The 18,361-nt window shown below is 34.2% G+C and overlaps 1 protein-coding gene across 1 annotated transcript; it reads right to left on the reverse strand.

Annotated features, from left to right (window-relative positions):
• Positions 1 to 5,295: 5,295 nt before the first annotated feature.
• On the reverse strand, positions 5,296 to 6,867 carry LOC140175766 (serine/threonine-protein phosphatase 7 long form homolog). The gene is made up of 3 exons (XM_072204318.1): positions 6,862 to 6,867; positions 5,915 to 6,130; positions 5,296 to 5,805 (listed from the first exon to the last, which is right to left on the reverse strand). The coding sequence occupies exons 1-3, from the start codon at positions 6,865 to 6,867 to the stop codon at positions 5,296 to 5,298; spliced, it is 732 nt and encodes a 243-aa protein (XP_072060419.1).
• Positions 6,868 to 18,361: the final 11,494 nt, after the last annotated feature.

An 18,361-nucleotide genomic window follows, 5' to 3' on the forward strand; every position in this document is an offset into this window, starting at 1 on the left:
TTGATTTTGAGTACTTTATGATTTTCAGTTTCAGCCCAATATTATACAATACCCCAACTAAAACTTGTATCCAATATTGGCAGAGGCTTTGTGCCGATGACCTATTTGTTGGACTTATATAGCCACATTCGAGATTCGATTTCCAGCTGTAGTTGGGTGTGATAAAACTTGTATTGTGTGCGTAAATATAGTGTGTGTGAATGGGTAATGTTTAGAATTGAGAGTTGTCTAATCTATTGACAAAGAAAAAATTTGTATCCATTAACATACTAAAAATCTAACCAACTTGAGTTGGTGGAGTGGCCAACTCACTTATTTACTTAAACAAGTATTAGAAATTTGAATCCGCCTTATACATATAACAACCTACTGCCGATAACTGAAAAACATAAAGGGAATTGTATACAATAACAATTGGCTTGAGAATGAATAGCAAGGCATTTCAATTTAAAAGATAAATAAGTAAATATTAAACCATAACCATAGGGTTCTTGGTGGTTCTTTTAGGTTTAGGGTGGAGAGTTAAGGGGGGAGGGAGGTTCTATTCCGGATGCGGGTTGCTTTTGGGTCGGGTATCTGGTCCTATCCATAGAAAAAAAAAACTATAGGGTGGAAAAAACAACAAAGATTTAATAACACGATTAGTTAAATAATAAATTTACATTTTAAAATAAGAATCCAAGTGTAGCTACAACCTAGAATGGCAGAGTCTAGAGTAGACAAAAAATAGAAGTAAGAGAAAAGCTGAAAAGAGAGTGAGAATAGTAAATGGTGGTGAAAGGTGAAAGGTGAAAGGTGATGGTCTGATGGATGATAGTGAAAGAGGGGCTCGTGACACGTGGGATCACAGAGAGAGTGGGTGACTTGTCAACCTTAGCTGTCAGTGCTGCGTTGGATACGTAAGGCCTAAACCTAAACATCACAAATATCATGGTTACCATCTTTGTTTAATTTTAGCAAGATTTTTCTTTTAATTATTTTTTATACTCTTAAAATGATTAAAATTAAAATTATATTCTTCGAAATTTTATTAATTTTTTCATTTTTATTTTGAATTAAAATATTATTAAATAATCTTTTTAAATATTATTAAAATTAAATAATTATTTATCATAGCAATAAACAGCAGTACCATTATAAAATGACGCTGCCAATAAATTTTTTTATATAAAAATATTATGCATACATTTAATTATTGGATTAATCTACTTATATATTTTTAATATATATTTTATATTTTAACGTATGATATACGAATAATTAATTTATAATATAGATATTTATTTATATAAAAATTGTATTATTAAAATTAAATACTTTTCATTTCATCTCTTCTCTAGCATTATTTTTTCGGTTAATTTTTTTTATGTAGAAAAAATTTTTGTGTAGTGCAATAAAATAAACATTTACAAAAAAAACTTTACTGCTATAATGTCAATATAAAAAGCAACATACATTTTACCCTCTTCATTTGCTTTTTTTTTTCTTTTTGTTTATAAAACTAAACAAACGCAACGTGCGTTTTATTTGCTTGAGAGTTTTCAAATTTTTTTAATTTCTTTTTGGTCCAAAACAGGGCTTGCGTTTATTGATTTTATTTAAAAAAAACAAAAAACAAAACGCAAGTTGTGTTTTTTTTGTCAGATTTTTTTAAGACCACAAAATACAGGTTGTGATTTTAAAGTGTTAAAAAACTTTTTTAAAGTATAAAATGCAAGTTGTGTTTTGTGAAGAAAAAATATTTTAAGTAAGAGTCTTGCTTATAAATACGAAACGGGATTCATTCGAAGCTCCTCCCTCCACTTCTACTCCTCCTAATCCTCTTTCTTGCATATATGTCATAGTTGTGAATTTTTTGGCAGTTAACTGTGTCAAAAAAGTCGAGTTATGTGAGGTTGGAATTATGGAAGGTATTGCGAATTTGCGAGTGTATTATAATGGTAAAATTATACCAAACACACACGAAGGGGTGATTTTTGTTTGTGAATGTCCGTTTTCATTTGCTATTCCATGCACAATGAGTTTTGTAGAGTTGCAAAATGGTCTTTGTGATAACATATAAAGTCACGTTTCGAAAAGGGTGAGCAACATTTTATACATGAATCCTGTACAAGTATTTGGTGGGCTGATACAGTTTGAAATAATGCCCATCAATGACGACGCAAGTATGAAGCAGATGTTCTATATTTATCAACAAACTCGATTTCACGTGTCGATGATAGAGCTGTACGTTGAGTTCGAACAGCAGTCGAGGCTGGACGCGGTTGGCGAGGAGGTCAATGTTGATGAGCTCGGAGATATAGATTGGAAAGAAGATAACAACGACAGTAAAGAGGAGTTCGAAGCCAACTATGAAGTCGATGACGAAAACGATGACCGGCGGTACAAAATTAAGCGGATGCGATTGTTAGCCGGCACCCCTTTGATGTTTCGTCTTTTATGCGTACTCTGGATCTCAAATCCATGCATGCCCCGGAATTTCCTGAGTATGCGAATATGAGTATGTTATGATTATTAATTCAAGTTACCACTAGTGTGTATTTTTTTTTTACCTTCTCTGACTGATGGTGGTGCACATGTCGTATGTGAAGGCAACGTTGCGGCGGAAGATGGTGAGTTTAGTGTCGAAATTAAATTTGGTTCTAGAAAATCGGTGTATCTGCAATCAAAAGCTACACTATCTCTAGAGGAGTTGATTACACTGTGTTTGAGTCTTAGCCGCAGACATTCTATGCGATTTGCAAGGGTTATGGTGCAGGGTGCGATTGGCTTATCCGAGCTAGTTTGATTCGAAAGAAAGCTTGTTGGGAGATCAGAAGATACAATGACAAACACACGTGCAGTCGTGCCAATGGGCACGATTTCAACTCAGACACAATTGCAGAGGGTATTAGGCCATTGGTCGAAACAGGCCCGTCGATAAATGTGAAGTCTATTATTGCAGAAGTTCAATCCAGGTTCAACTACACTGTAAGTTACCGCAAGGCTTGGTTAGTAAAGCAGAAATCTGTCGCAAAAGTTTTTGGTGATTGGAAAGTTTCTTACTAGACTCTCTGCCAGTATGGTTGAAGGCAACGAATGCAAAGATGCCAAGGTCTTGTGTTCAAATCAAAACGCTCCCTGTTTACCGTGAGAGTGAGGAGGTTCAAGGTGTAAGAGTTCTTCATCGTATTTTTTGGAGCTTCTATCCGTGTATTGTAGCATTCAGATACTGCAAGCGATTGGTGCAGGTTGATGGCACACACCTGTATGAAAAATATAAAGGTGCACTTCTAGTTGCGGTTGCACAAGATGGGAATCAAAACATTGTGTCGATTGCGTTTGTGATAGTCGAGAGTGAGACGACAATTGCATAAGAATTTTTTCTAACCAATTTGTGGAGATATGTTGTTAACATTGATGGCGTCGGCATCATTTCTGACCGCCATAACTCCATCGACGCAGCAATAGCTCGCAGTAACGGTGCATGGTCGCCACCAAGAGCGTGACATATTCTGCATCAGGCACATCGGGTCCAATTTCTTACGGAGGTTCAAGGCTCCGTATTTGCATAAACTCGTGGTTAACACAGGAAACTACATTCATTGTGCTGGGCGTTTTCATAGTAATTTTATGGCATCTGCTTATGATTACATGGTTTGTTCAACAAGCTATTCTAGGACGAAACAGGAGTACAACAAAAACTACCAAAGGCTTAAAGAGATGGGTGAGGAATATACTCAATGGTGCGATGAAATCAGTGTTCAGAGATGGGTGTTGGCATTCGACAGAGATCATCATTGGGGACATATGACGACAAACTTGGTAAAGCGCATTAATTTTGTCTTGAAGGGTGCACGAAACCTTTCTATGACTGCCATTTTAAGTCTACTTTCTATCAACTAAACGAATTGTTCACTCGAAAGAGCACCGAGGCTCATGAGCGTGTCCACAATGGTTTCACGTATTCAGAATTTGCCACCAAAAGAGTTGAAGAAAGTTTTAGACGTGCAGGAAACATTGTTGTCAATGATTCGACAGGCGCAATGAGATGTTTGAGGTTCGCGAAATGCAAGATGGTTCCATTTACACTATTAACCTTGCACAACAACACTGTAATTGTGGACATTTCCAGGTCGAGCGACTTCCATGTCGCCACGTCCTTGCATGTTGCGTTAACCAACGTTTTGATTGGCAAGTATATGTGCATGACGTGTACAAGATGTCTGAAATTTGCAAGGTTTACAAAGGCCAGTTTGTCCCGATGGGTGGCCCATCCACATGGGCTCCGTATGAAGGAGCGAAGGTGATCGCGAAATAGATGTTGAGGCGCGCGACCAAAGGAAGACCAAAGTCAACCCGCTACTTGAATGAGATGGATTCGCGTGATATGTGTGGTCCTCGCCGGTGTACTATATGTGGACGGGAGGGACATAGCCGGAGCCGATGTCCTCAGCGCGCAGGTTCAAGCTCTGCCAGAGGTCAATAGTGATTAAGCCTTTTGTATGTTAATGCATTTTAAACTAGTCAGTAACTTTTTATGTAACTTTTTATGTACCGTCATTTCCTAGTTCAAACTAGCGTGTACTTTTTATGTCTTTGTGCAGTTTATTTATGTATGCGTCAAACATTGAATAATAACTATGAAGTTAGATAAATAGTGCAACAGGCTTAAACTCAAACAGAAAAATACAATACAAAGCTGAATATACAATAATAACTACGAGAGCTAATAGAAGCATCTAAATATACTTACGACATACAACACTGAATACGAGATACAACACTGAATACAAAATTAAACCCAAACAGTTTAAGACAAACTGCAACAACTTACTTTCTCAGCGCCTTCTTCGAATACTGAGATGGGGTACATTTATTCGGGGGCGCAATCTGTGTCCGTAAATTATACGGATGACCCTGAAAAATACTGGTGTCAGCAGCACCAACATCCGGCATGCTGGCACCGCCAGTTTCGTACAAATCAGAACCACTCGTGTTGAAGGTCATGTCCCATAAATCCTTCTTTTGGCTGCGGGTATTCATTCAAGTCGAACAACTCAGTGCACGGTAGTGTGGAAGGACAAGGAGGATCTACATGACCCGATGATCGATCCATCTCGAAGTCACTGGCATGACCTGATGTGGCACGATGACCAACAGACGGCTTAGAACCAGCAAGCACTTGCTGCTCTGGCGCCGGAAATAGATAAGCTGTGTTTCTCATGAGCTGAGAGAAGCTAATCGAGTCAGGTCCACCCAACGGACCGAACTGACCATCGGCTGGAATTACCATCTGTGTGATGTAAGGTTCTGCTATCTGATGTGGTTGTGGTTCCGATATGTACGGTTGTTGCTCCTCGTATGCCAAAAACTGTTGCTATTGACCGTAGGCCGGTGCCTGAAACTACTGGGCATATGTCGTCGCGCAAGTGGAACACCAACATCGAGGAGCTCATTGCGGGGAATAGGAGCCATGAACGGCATACACTCCCATGCCCAAACAAAAAGCAGAATGAGTAGCCCATCCATCTCTTTACAGTTGTACTGTAATACACGACACAACGATCTGTATAGATGTGCCAGACTAGCTGCCCCCCAACTGTATTGTGGAATCTGGTGAAAATCTCGAAGTGGAGGCAAAAACTTCGAGTTCAAAGACGTGGTAGACTTATCTAGAAACACCACTGTACTAAGCACGCAGAAAATGTGAGCCCTAACGTATCGCTCAATAGACTGCTGCGTGTCACACGGTTCAGTGTCTCTGCACCGCCAAACCCATGCAAGATTATTTACCTTACCCAAGACGTGATCATCCGGACCCGACTGCTGATCAAAACAAGCAATGCAGTTCTCCACCAAAAAACTGGTGACTGCTATCCGATCTACTCGTGACGGGCTCCCCGTTAACCTATAGGCCAAGTATATGTGTCACGTCTTCCAGCGTCACCGTCACTTCGCCCACTGGAAGGTGAAGCGTGTGGGCTTCTGGCCTCCATCGTTCCACCAACGCACTTAGGAGTGTAGAATGACCTCTCATTTCGCCAACTTGCGAAACGTGTTGAAATCCAGTTAATGCTAGTGTTACCGCAACTCTCTCGTTAAAAGTATCAGACGGATCAAATTTTCTAGGCAACAAATTTCTAATTGCCTGCAAAAAGAAAAATAATATTTATTCATATTATTTCTTAATTATTAACAACAACTAACATAATAATACTAATACTAATAATTTCCTAACATTAATAATATATTCAAATAATAATAATAATAATCTGATCCGTATCATTTTTTGTTTTTTAAGAAATACTTTGTTACTAAAATATTAATAAATAATTATAACAGTTATCAACATATTTTATTAATAAGAACAAGATAATGACAATTTCTTAATTAAACAGTATTATTATCATTAAAAATAATAATAAATTATTAAAAATAAATAATAAATTATAATAATAATAATAATAATAATAATAATAATAATAATAATAATAATAATAATAATAATAATAACAACAACAACGTCACTAATAATAATAACAATAATATTGTAATAATAATTACCAAAACAATAATAATAATAATAACAATAAAATTACTAGTTCAAACAAAAATAAATAAAATACAAATAAATATATTCATTCATCATAAAATTAAAAAAATATTTATCTATTTGAGAATGATCCAAATATTCAATAATGTATTTTTCAGGTAACGTAAAATCACGAATTATTTTTTTTATAAAATTAAACCCTAAACCTTCTATTCTTCTTCCTCCCACACTTTCTCCAAATTCTTTTTCTCCCCTCAGTAAACAATCACTCGCTGAAAACTTGTAACCCACTCTTACGTTTTGTTTTAAACTTTTTCTTTTTTCACCTGCATTTTTTATTTTAAAGGCTCGCTCAACACCTTCCTGCAACTTGTGTTGTGCATGCATGCATCCACGGCGCTGACAATCACAACCTGCGATTTACCACTGCGACATGACAAACGCAACCTGCGTTTGATGAGTTTCCAAGGCGGTCAACACAGTAGATTGCAGAGAGCTAGAACACGTTTTGTGAACTGGATGTCCCTTCCTGACAAACACAAACTGCGTTTTACAGCTGCTGCAGCTTTTGTCTTTGTTTGTCTCATAAAAAACGTAACCTGCATTTTCAAGTTACTGAATATGGCAGACCCACATTTGTGGATTACACGTCATGCATCAATAATACTTCATATCATCATTTTTATCTTCATTAATAAATTAATTTCTATATTTTTTTCCTCTCGTTATATAAATAAAATAAAATAAAATATTTAATCTAAATTGAGTTTTGGTAACTATTATGTTAGTTGGGATGATCTACTTAAAAAAATTTTTATTTTAAATATAAAAGTTTAACTCTCAATTCTTGTATTAAAGGTTATTGGATAAGACTCGCATGATTTATTTCTTAAGTTGATTGTTAAAGCATAAATAATCAAGAAAAAACACGAGGAATATATAATTCCAAGAATTGAAATAGTTTTCAAGAGGTTAAATATTTAACTTCGTAATTATACTAAAGAAAACAAATCACATTGAACAAATATGTCCTTATCACAGAGCATGACAATATAATATTCTAACATTTATCTTCTTTCCTCTTTACTATATACATTATTATTCCAAAAATCATCACCCAAGAAAATTTAAGCCTTTGAAGGGAGCTGAGCCACATTAGCAATTAAATAAATAAAAACATTAAGTATATATTAAAATTAGTTATTTTATATATATATACTGTTTAATTTATTTTTTAATATATAATTTATATTTTAATATATATTTTATAATGATAACTAATTTTTAATATATACAAAAAATATATTTTTTTCTTGTGAAATAAAATAATTAAATAAAAAATACTTGAGCTGTTGAGCAATAAATTGGTAGGAAAATGTTATTAGGCATAGGTTCATGGTTGGCCACTAAGTTTAAAGGCCCCGCCATATGAGACGTGGCACGCACCCTTATCTCTTAATTTGTTACCAACAATTGTGGAAGCCCTAAAGAATTCAGAACTGTGATTGGGGCATCATGTTGCCTTCTCTTTTTTTATTTGAAACTATACGTACAGATTTTGTTAACAAACATATGGATACTAAATTTTGTCAGCATTTTTGCTGAAAAAGAAAAAGAATGAAACATTTCGTTGGCAGATTAAAATCTCTTTAATCCTAACTTTGTATGTATAACTAATGAGATAAAAGTGAATTTTTATTATTGTTTTTTAATTTCACAGTTAGTGTCTCCCAAATATTTTTGTGCTTACAAAATTAATACATAATATGCATAAATTGTTGTAAAATAAATAAATAAATAAATAAATAAATAAAATAAATAAATAAAGAAGATGTAACAAATATAAAAGTATAAATAAAAATACTATTATTAATAGTTACTAACACTATTAAACCACTATAAAGATAATATATTAATAATATATTAGTAATTTATAAAGAAAGAAAGTAAAGAAATGCTTTGTATAAGAAGGAAAGAGAGAGGAAGTATTTGCTTTATTGCTTGTGTGTGTGTAAAAAGCATTGACGATGCTTGGTATTTATACAAGTAAAGTGATGCTACTTTCAACCTTTATTTATTGCTTCTTGTATTGTAAATAGATTCATTCAATTTTGAGAATGAAATCCAACGTGGTCATCCATCTTTATCACAACACTCTTCCTTGGATGACCATTTAGGATTATTGCCTCGTTAAAACTTTACTAAAGAAAAACCCAGTGAAAAAAAACCTTAGTGAAGGAAAAAGAGTACATATCCTTTGTGATGGGGACTGCCTCATTAAAAACATTGTCAAGAAAAACCCAATGGGAAAAAAAACCTGACTAAGGAAAAAAGAGTACAGTCTCCCACTCTTGTCAACATCATTTAATGTCTCGAAATCGGCGCATCCCGATCTCATGTACCAATATTTCAAAGGAGGATTTTGAGAGTGACTTTGTGAATAAATCTGCTAGATTGTCACTTGAGCGGATCTGTTGGACATCAATTGTCCCTTGATTTTGAAGATCATGAATGAAGAAGAATTTGGGAGAAATATGCTTTGTTCTATCACCTTTAATGTATCCGCCTTTAAGTTGAGCAATGCATGCTGTATTATCTTCAAACAGGACAGTTGGAGCTATCTTATGATCAATCAGTCCACATGATGACAGGATATATTGGATCAAACTCCTAAGCCAAAAACACTCGCAACTTGCTTCATGAATCGCTAGTATTTCAGCATGATTAGAGGAGGTTGCTGCTATCGACTGTTTCGTGGACCTCCATGATATAGTTGTACCACCATATGTGAACAGGTATCCTGTTTAAGATCTCCCTTTGTGTGGATCAGACAAGTATCCGGCATCTGCATAGCCAACTAGTTGTGACTTGGATCGGTAGGGATAAAACAATCCCATATCAACCGTTCCATGAAGATATCGAAAAATTTGCTTGATTCCACTCTAATGTCTTCTGGTTGGAGAGGAACTATACCTTGCCAGTAAATTCACTGCGAATAATATGTCAGGTCGCGTATTATTAGCAAGATACATTAGCGCTCCAATGGCACTAAGATATGGTACTTCAGGACCAAGGATATCTTCATTTTATTCTTTAGGACGAAATTGATCATTCTCCATATCCAAAGATCTTACGATCATTGGGGTACTTAATGGATGTGACTTATCCATATAAAATCCTTTCAAGATCTTTTCTGTGTATGTCGTTTGATGAATAAAGATCCCATTTTTTATATGCTCGATCTGCAGGCCGAGACAAAACTTAGTCTTTCCAAGATCTTTCATCTCAAACTCTTCTTTTAGAGTTTTTATAATTGTTGGAATCTCTTTAGGAGTTCCAATGATATTTAAATCATCAACATACACAGCAATTATAATGAACCCAGATGTAGTTTTCTTTATGAAAACACATGGGCAGATATCATCATTCTTGAATCCGTTTTTGGCCAAATACTCAATAAGACGATTATACCACATTCGTCCTTATTGCTTTAGACCATATAAAGATCTTTACAATTTGACTGAGTATAACCCTTGCGAATATTCATTAGATGGTTTAGATATCTTTAGTCCTTCAGGGACTTTCATATAGATATCTCGATCGAATGAGCCATATAAATAGGCTGTTACCACATCCATTAAATTCATACGCAGTTTATGATATGCAGATAAACTGACCAAATAACGCAATGTTATCGCATCCACTACAGGGGAATACGTTTCTTCATAATCTATACCGGGCCTTTGTGAAAAATCTTGTGCCACAAGTCGGGCTTTGTAGTGCACAACTTCATTTTTCTCATTTCGTTTTCTCACAAATACTCACTTATATCCAATAGTTTTATATCTTCAGGTGTACGGACTACAGGTCTAAAGACTTCACGTTTTGCAAGTGAGTCTAATTCAGCCTTCATGGCTTATTTCCATTTTGGCCAATCATTCCTTTGTCGACATTCTTCGACTGATCTTGGCTCAAGATCCTTACTTTCATGCATGATATTTAATGCCACATTATATGCAAATATTTCATTGACAATTGTCTTATTTCGGTCCCATTTCTCTCCTGTTAAGACATAATTTATTGAGATCTCGTCATTTTCACAATTTTCAAGTACCTGAACGTCTTCTGGCGTTAAAACTATATCAGAATTTTTGACAACTGCAGGTGTCTCTACTATGTCTTTTTCAACAGGAATATTATTTACCTCTTTTCTCTTTCGAGGATTTTTATCTTTAGAACTGACAAGCCTGCCAGGCTTCTGGCGTGTATTTGCTTCAGTGGCTATTTGTCCTACTTGGACATCAATTCGAATTGGGACATTTTCCGCTGGTATATAAGATTTGGTTATCCTTTTTGTATCAGAAAATGCATCAGGCAATTCATTTGCTATTCTTTGCAAATGTATAATCTTTTGAACTTCTAGTTCACATTGCCCTGATCGAGGATCTAAATGCATCAACGATGACGCATTCCAATTAAGTTCCTTTTCAGGAAGCTTATTCTCTCTCCCTAATATTGGAAATTTTGATTCATTAAAATGACAATCCGCAAACCGGGCTTTAAATACATCTCCCGTTTGTATCTCAAGATACCTCACTATAGAGGGAGAATCATATCCAATATATATCCCCAATTTTCTTTGGGGTCCCATTTTGGTGCGATTAGGTGGTGCAATGGGAACATATATCGCACACCCGAATATTCTTAAATGGGAGACATTTGGCTGCTGGCCAAAAGCTAATTGCATGGGAGAGAACTTATGGTAACTTGTTGGCCTCAAACGAATAAGTGCTGCGGCATGTAAAATAGCATGCCCCCAAACCGAAGTTGGGAGATTTGTTCTCATAAGCAAGGGTCTAGCAATTAATTGGAGGCGTTTAATAAGTGATTCTGCTAACCCATTTTGTGTGTGAACATAAGCTACTGGATGTTCAACACTTATTCCATTAGCCATACAATAAGCATCAAAAGCTTGGGAAGTAAATTCACCAGCATTATCAAGACGAATTGCTTTAATTGGATTTTCTGGAAATTGTGCTTTTAATCGAATAATTTGAGCCAGTAATCTCGCAAACGCCAGGTTGCGAGAAGATAATAAGCACACATGAGACCATCTCGAAAATGCGTCTATCAGGACCATAAAATATCTAAAGGATCCACATGGTGGATGAATAGGTCCACATATATCACCTTGAATCCTTTCTAGGAATTCAGCGGACTCAAATCAAATCTTTACTGGTGATGGCCTTAAAATTAACTTTCCCTGAGAACATGCAGCACAACAAAATTCACTAGTTTTAAGAATCTTCTAGTTCTTTAGTGAATGTCCATGGGAGTTTTCAATAATTCTCCTCATCATGGTTGTTCCTGGATGACCCAATCTATCATGCCAAGTTATGAATTCATTTGGGCTAGTAAACTTCTGGTTTACGATGGCATGCGATTCAATTGCACTAATCTTAGTATAATACAACCCAGATGAAAGTGAGGGTAATTTTTCTAATATAACTTTCTTATTTGAATCATGAGTTGTGATACATAAATACTCATGATTTCCCTCATTCATTGTCTCAAAATGATATCCAGTTCGGCGAATATCTTTGAAACTCAACAAGTTCCTCAAAGACTTGGTAGATAAAAGTGCATTATTTATTATAAATTTTGTTCCTCCAGGAAACAAAATTATAGCTCTTCCGGAGCCTTCTATCACATTGCCTGAGCCAATAATAGTATTAACATATTCCTCTTTTGGCACAAGATGGGTAAAATATATATCACTTTTGAGAATAGTGTGCGAACTTGCACTATCCGCAAGGCATACATCTTCATTATATATCCTTGTCATTTTCTTCAAAAAAATAATAATAAAATGAGCAGTATGCACAGTTAAATTGAATACTTGATCGGAATTATTTTTCTAAGAAATACTGCACATAATATCATATACTAAAATTTTATTTTAAAACATGACATATTTAATGATTTCAAAATTCATAAACATTGATATTTCATTATTTATATACATCATATTTGAAACTCAAATACATAGAAAATAAAACTTAACAATAAGTTCTTTACATTATTTATTTACATGGATACTTAACAATCTCACATATTAAACTATTCCATCATTGATCAAATGACCAATATTCCCTTCAGGATCCTCAAAGAAATCAGATACATCATAATGAGTGGTAGAATTTTCAGCATCATTTGAAACAAAATTTGTTTCCTTTCCTTTGTCATCCTTTTTCAAAGATGCCTGGTAAAGATCAACTAGGTGTCTTGAGGTACGACAGGTACGAGACCAATGGCCCTTTCCACCACAACGGAAACACTTATCCTCTGTTGATTTATTCTTCCTGATATTTCTTTCTTTATCCCACTTCTGGTGAGATCCTCTCTTTTGAATATAATTCTTTTTTCTCCCATAATTTTTCTTGTTATTAAAACCTTGCCATTTACCTCTTCTTGGGTAATTTGCCGCATTTACTTCAGGAAATGGGGCAGCGCCAGCTGGGCGCGCTTCATGATTTTTCAATAACAACTCATTGTTGCGTTCAGCAACAAGAATGCAAGAAATTAACTCAGAATATTTTTTAAACCCTTTCTCTCGATACTGCTGCTGCAGGAGCACATTCGAGGCATGGAAGGTTGAGAAAGTTTTCTCCAACATATCATGATCAGTTATTTTTTCTCCACACAATTTCATTCGTGAGGTGATTCAAAACATTGCAGAATTATATTCATTTATAGATTTAAAATCTTGTAAACGCAAATGCGTCCATTCATATCGGGCTTGAGGAAGTATCACCGTTTTCTGATGATTATACCTTTCTTCAAGGTCTTTCCAAAGATCTACAGGATCTTTTAATGTGAGATATTCATTTTTCAATCCTTCGTCAAGATGACGATGGAGAAAAATCATGGCTTTGGCTTTATCTTTCTGGGATGCATTATTTTTAGCCTTAATGGTATCTCCAAGATCCATTGAATCAAGATGAATCTTAGCATCTAGTATCCATGATAAATAATTATTTCCAGATATATCAAGAGCATTGAATTCAAGATGAGAGAGTTTCGACATAATGAAAATTTGTTACCTGAGTCTTCCTAAAAATTTCATCAGAGTCTCGTGCTGATAACGTGTTGTAAAATAAATAAATAAGTAAATAAATAAATAAATAAATAAGGAAGATGTAACAAATATAAAAGTATAAATAAAAATACTATTATTAATAGTTACTAACACTATTAAACCACTATAAAGATAATATATTAATAATATATTAGTAATTTATAAAAAAAGAAAGTAAAGAAATGCTTTGTATAAGAAGAAAAGAGAGAAGAAGTATTTGTTTTATTACTTGTGTGTGTGTAAAAAGCATCTGACGATGCTTGGTATTTATACAAGTAAAGTAATGCTACTTTCAACCTTTATTTATTGCTTCTTGTATTGTAAATAGATTCATTCAATTTTGAGAATGAAATTCAACGTGGTCATCCATCTTTATCACAACATAAATATTGTTATATTCATTGTCTTCTCTCAAAATTTATAACCATGATGATAGGATGTTGTTGTAGAATATTCTGATGTGTCCTACTTTTGAGAAACTAATAGTATATATTTGTCCATAAACATTTTATTAACACCATGCCAAGATCAGCCGCCCTTGGAAATGCACATTACTATTTAGTTTAGATATATGTCATGTAGAGGGTTATGTACTTATGTTAAAGCGATTTCCTCTCTTACTATTTATTTTTGTTTTGTGTGGATTGTTTATCCTATTTGTTTCACAGAAAAAAATAAAGGTTAAAATTTTTTTATTTGAGGTTGAATTTTAAATGTCCTAAAATCAGTCATTATTTTTTGTAAATGATTTTATTTTGTTTATTAAAGTTACTACTGGAGACTGTAAAATTTTGTTGAAAGTACTATGCACTTATAAAAAAGTTAGTGGACAGATAATAAATCTCGACAAATCTTCTGTTTTTTTTTTCTGCGAGAATGCTCTTTCTATTGTTCGGGATCAGTTGGCTGGTCTACTCTCAGTTCCACGTGTAGGTTGCTAAAACAAGTACTTTGGCCTCCCAGCTAAGATTAACTAACCCAAGAAAAAAATATTTAACTACGTGAAAGATAAGGTTGCATAGAGGCTCCAGCATTAGAAGAGGAGTCTTTTTTCCACTAGTGATAGAGAAGTTCTAATTAAAAAGTTGCTATGGCGATTCTAATCTATATACTAAGTTACTTTAAGCTATTGGAGACTCTTTTAGAGGAAATTCAAAAGGCAACTATGAAGTTTTGGTGGGGACAAAAGAATAATGAAAAAAGATGCGTGGATAAGTTGAAAAATTGCTTCTAGATTGAAGAGTGAAGGAGGGTTGAACTTCAAAGATCTAAGGACTTTTAATTTGGCAAGGTTAGGGAAGCAAGGATGGCGACTAATTGCAAGACCTCAGTCCCTAATTCACAAAGTTTATAAGAGTAAGTATTTTAGATTCTCGTCTTTCTTGAGAGTAGGACTAGGCATTAACTCCTCTTGGGACTGGAAAAATATTATTGAAGGCAGAAAGGTCTTGAAAAAAGGTATTTTTAGAAAAACAGGGAGAGGTAATTTGGTTAAGGTCTCTGAAGATAACTGGCTTAATCAAATAAACCTTATTGACATTCGTTTGAATAACACAATAGGCCTAAAACTATATTGGGTATCAGATATTATACTATTAGACGAAAAATTTCAATCAACAGTGACATAGAAAATTTTAAACACAACAATTTATCAAGGTGAAGATTGTGTTATCTGGTATAGGGAGAGGAATGAAAACTATTCCGTTGCTTTAGGGTATTTACTGGCCTTCCAATTATACCATGTTCCAGCTGAATTTCTACCAGAACAGTGCAGAATAAAAGAGGTTTGGTCTTCGATTTAGAACCTAAAATGTCAACCAAAGATTAAATCTTTTTTAGGAAAAGTGATGCATGCAGGGATACTAGTAAAGGAGAGGTTACCTACCAGGATCAATTCGATGTTTCCCTTATGCCTTCAATGCATGGCGAATAAGGAGTCTACTGCTCATTGTCTTCTTTTTTTCCTAGACTCAAAAATTGTTTGGAGAATAAATGACCTTCTACTTCCATCGCAGCAACTAGAACCATAGAGATAGTGGTTGTGGATTCCCAATCAGATTAATAGAAAAAGTAATGCACAAAAAAATTCCAATTTGTAGCATTTCTTACCTGCCATATTTAAAAAGCTAAAAATTTAGAAGTATTCGAAAATAAATCATCGACTCTCCAGAAGATTATTAGCCAAACACGAACAGCAGTTGCTGTCAATAGTTTATTTTCTTTAGTTGCTGTTTTTTGTTCATTTTCTTTTTTTATTAGATATTTATTTTTTAATTAAAATTTCTCTATTTATTCTTTGTTGTAAGTCTAATTAGACAATTTATTTTATTGAATAATAAAATTTAACTTTGAAAAAAAAACAATCAGGATTTAGGAGTAAATTATAGTGAATAAATTTGTTAGAGAGCAAGTCAAATTAAATGATGAGAGTTAATGAGTTATAGTTTAAATGATATAATTTTTTTTATTTATCTAAAAAATTATAAGTTCGAATTTTCTTATTTTCGATAAAAAAAAAAATAATTAAACGATGAGGGAGATGAAATGATAGGATGTGTTGTCATCAGCATCATATGTTGTTAGTTCCTGGCCCGAGCCGGACGGGTAGAAAAAAAAAATTCCAATTTATATACTCTAGTTCCTTTGAATTGTTGTCGTGGTAGTTAGAAAAAAAAATCGCTTGTTATATATATAACTATTACATCAATTATATGTAAAAAAAGAAAAAAAAGTTATACGTACAAATATCGTAAAGTAGAGATATACATATGACTTTTTTTTTTGGTAGTTGCTGATTTAGTATTACTCCACACTAAATGTAGTGGCCTGATGCTACATTAACCCAAAAATATAAGCTTTGTTAATAATTAAAATATTATAAAGGAACCCATTCTTTTAAAAAATAATTTTTTTTCTTTTAAAAAATAGCAACATTTAGAATTAAATATTTTCTTTAAATTCTCTTAAGAAAAGAAGTTTAGTTCATCTAAAGCACCCTAAAATATATATATATATATATTTAAAATTTTATCTCTTTAAATGTTCTTGAATTACTCCTTAGTTACGTCTAAACAAAAACAACTCTAAGTTTTATCTCATTGCATATTTCTATGTAAATCGAATTCATTAAATTCGAGTTAGGGTTATCAGTAGTAAATCAAATCTATTGGATTTGAATTCAAAGAATTCATATTACGGCATCCTGTATTAAAATAAAGTTATAAGTTTCGATTTATATGGCCAATACTGAATCGAATCAATCAGGTTCGATTTAGCCCCCTTAATAAATCGAATCCATCAAAGTCGATTTACATTTATTAGTGGCTTATGATAAATCGAAGTCATTAGACTCGATTTACTATAAAATATTCTATATGTATAATTCGAAAGGGGTTAATTCGATTTAGTAGAGTCCTAACGTATATAAATACGAGATGAACGTGAATTTTTCACCATAGTGGGACTCATAATGGCTAGTGATAAGAGTTTTTTTGTTCTGGTGCACTATAGAGGGTCGATTAAGAAAAAAACGCAACCGGAAATTAAATTTACTAATAAGGACCTGCTAGGTGTTTTCCTCAAACCTTCGACGAGTTTCACTGAGTTTCAGAATACTATACTCCGAAAACTGGGACTGCATGGCATGAAACGAGTGGAGAGATTATTTTATAGAATCCTGATTTCTGTGTTCCGCGATGATGTAAAGTACGATTCATTCATCATAAGCAATGACGAAGATTTGCAAGTTTTGTTCCATTGTCGTCGTCAGTTTCCTGAGGTGAGGATCCCTGAATTGTTGGCAAGCTTATGGATGTGGTATGTAGTTCTGGAGGTTTGAACCGGAATTCTCAATCCTCAAGAATGCCAACCTGCTCTAGTTCCATATCTGTTAGTGCCTCGTCAGCTGTGCCGGTGATTGTACCTGAGGTAGTTTTAGTTGCATCTCCGTCCTTTGCAGCTAATTTGAACCGCAGTCATAACGGAGGAATAGGTGAGACTGTACCCTTGGGTGAGGTTGCGATTGTTACCCCAGGTACTCCGATTATGGTCCCTATTTTCGGAGATGGTGGAGTACCGGATGGCGTTGAGGATGCACTGCATGAGGATGATGATCACTACAACAAAAGCGGCATTTACTGGCGGTTTAATGAAACGTCGAAAGATAGGGCGCGGCAAAATGGATAGCGACGGTTTTATTCAACCGCTGGAATAATCGCCGCAAAATGTAATTTGGATTTTGCGGCGGTTATCACCCACCGCAGTATGTGGAGGAAAATTGCTATTTTTCAATTTGCGGCGGTTTGTAACTGCCGCTAAATGTCGAACAGGAAGACAACATATTATTGTTTTGCGACGGTTTCAAAACCGCCGCCAAATTCAAATTTCCCATTAAAATTTTAGATTTTCTATTATTTTGCCTATTTGGACAAAGTATGTTTATTAAACTTTAATTTTTTTTACTTTTCAATTAATTTAAGAAATTGCAACCAAGTAAAACAACTCAATTAACATAACAAACCAAATTAAACATATGCAAACAAAACATATATAACGAAATTGTCATAACAACATCCAAAACAAAGTAAGAATGTTTAAGTTGAATAAAATAAGCATAAAGGACTAAACCAACTTAAATGTAAAAGTATCTAAGAACATTAATTGAAATTCAAAATTTTTGTTGCGGGTCG

This window comes from Arachis hypogaea, chromosome 10 (assembly GCF_003086295.3).
Source record: "Arachis hypogaea cultivar Tifrunner chromosome 10, arahy.Tifrunner.gnm2.J5K5, whole genome shotgun sequence".
Taxonomy (NCBI): domain Eukaryota; kingdom Viridiplantae; phylum Streptophyta; class Magnoliopsida; order Fabales; family Fabaceae; genus Arachis; species Arachis hypogaea.

Bases quoted from the DNA above. Each gene is read 5' to 3' on its own strand.
- LOC140175766 (XM_072204318.1), bottom strand. The intron at 5,806-5,914 runs GTGACACATATA...TTTGATCAGCAG, and splicing joins TGACGGTGACGCTGGAAGAC to TCGGGTCCGGATGATCACGT.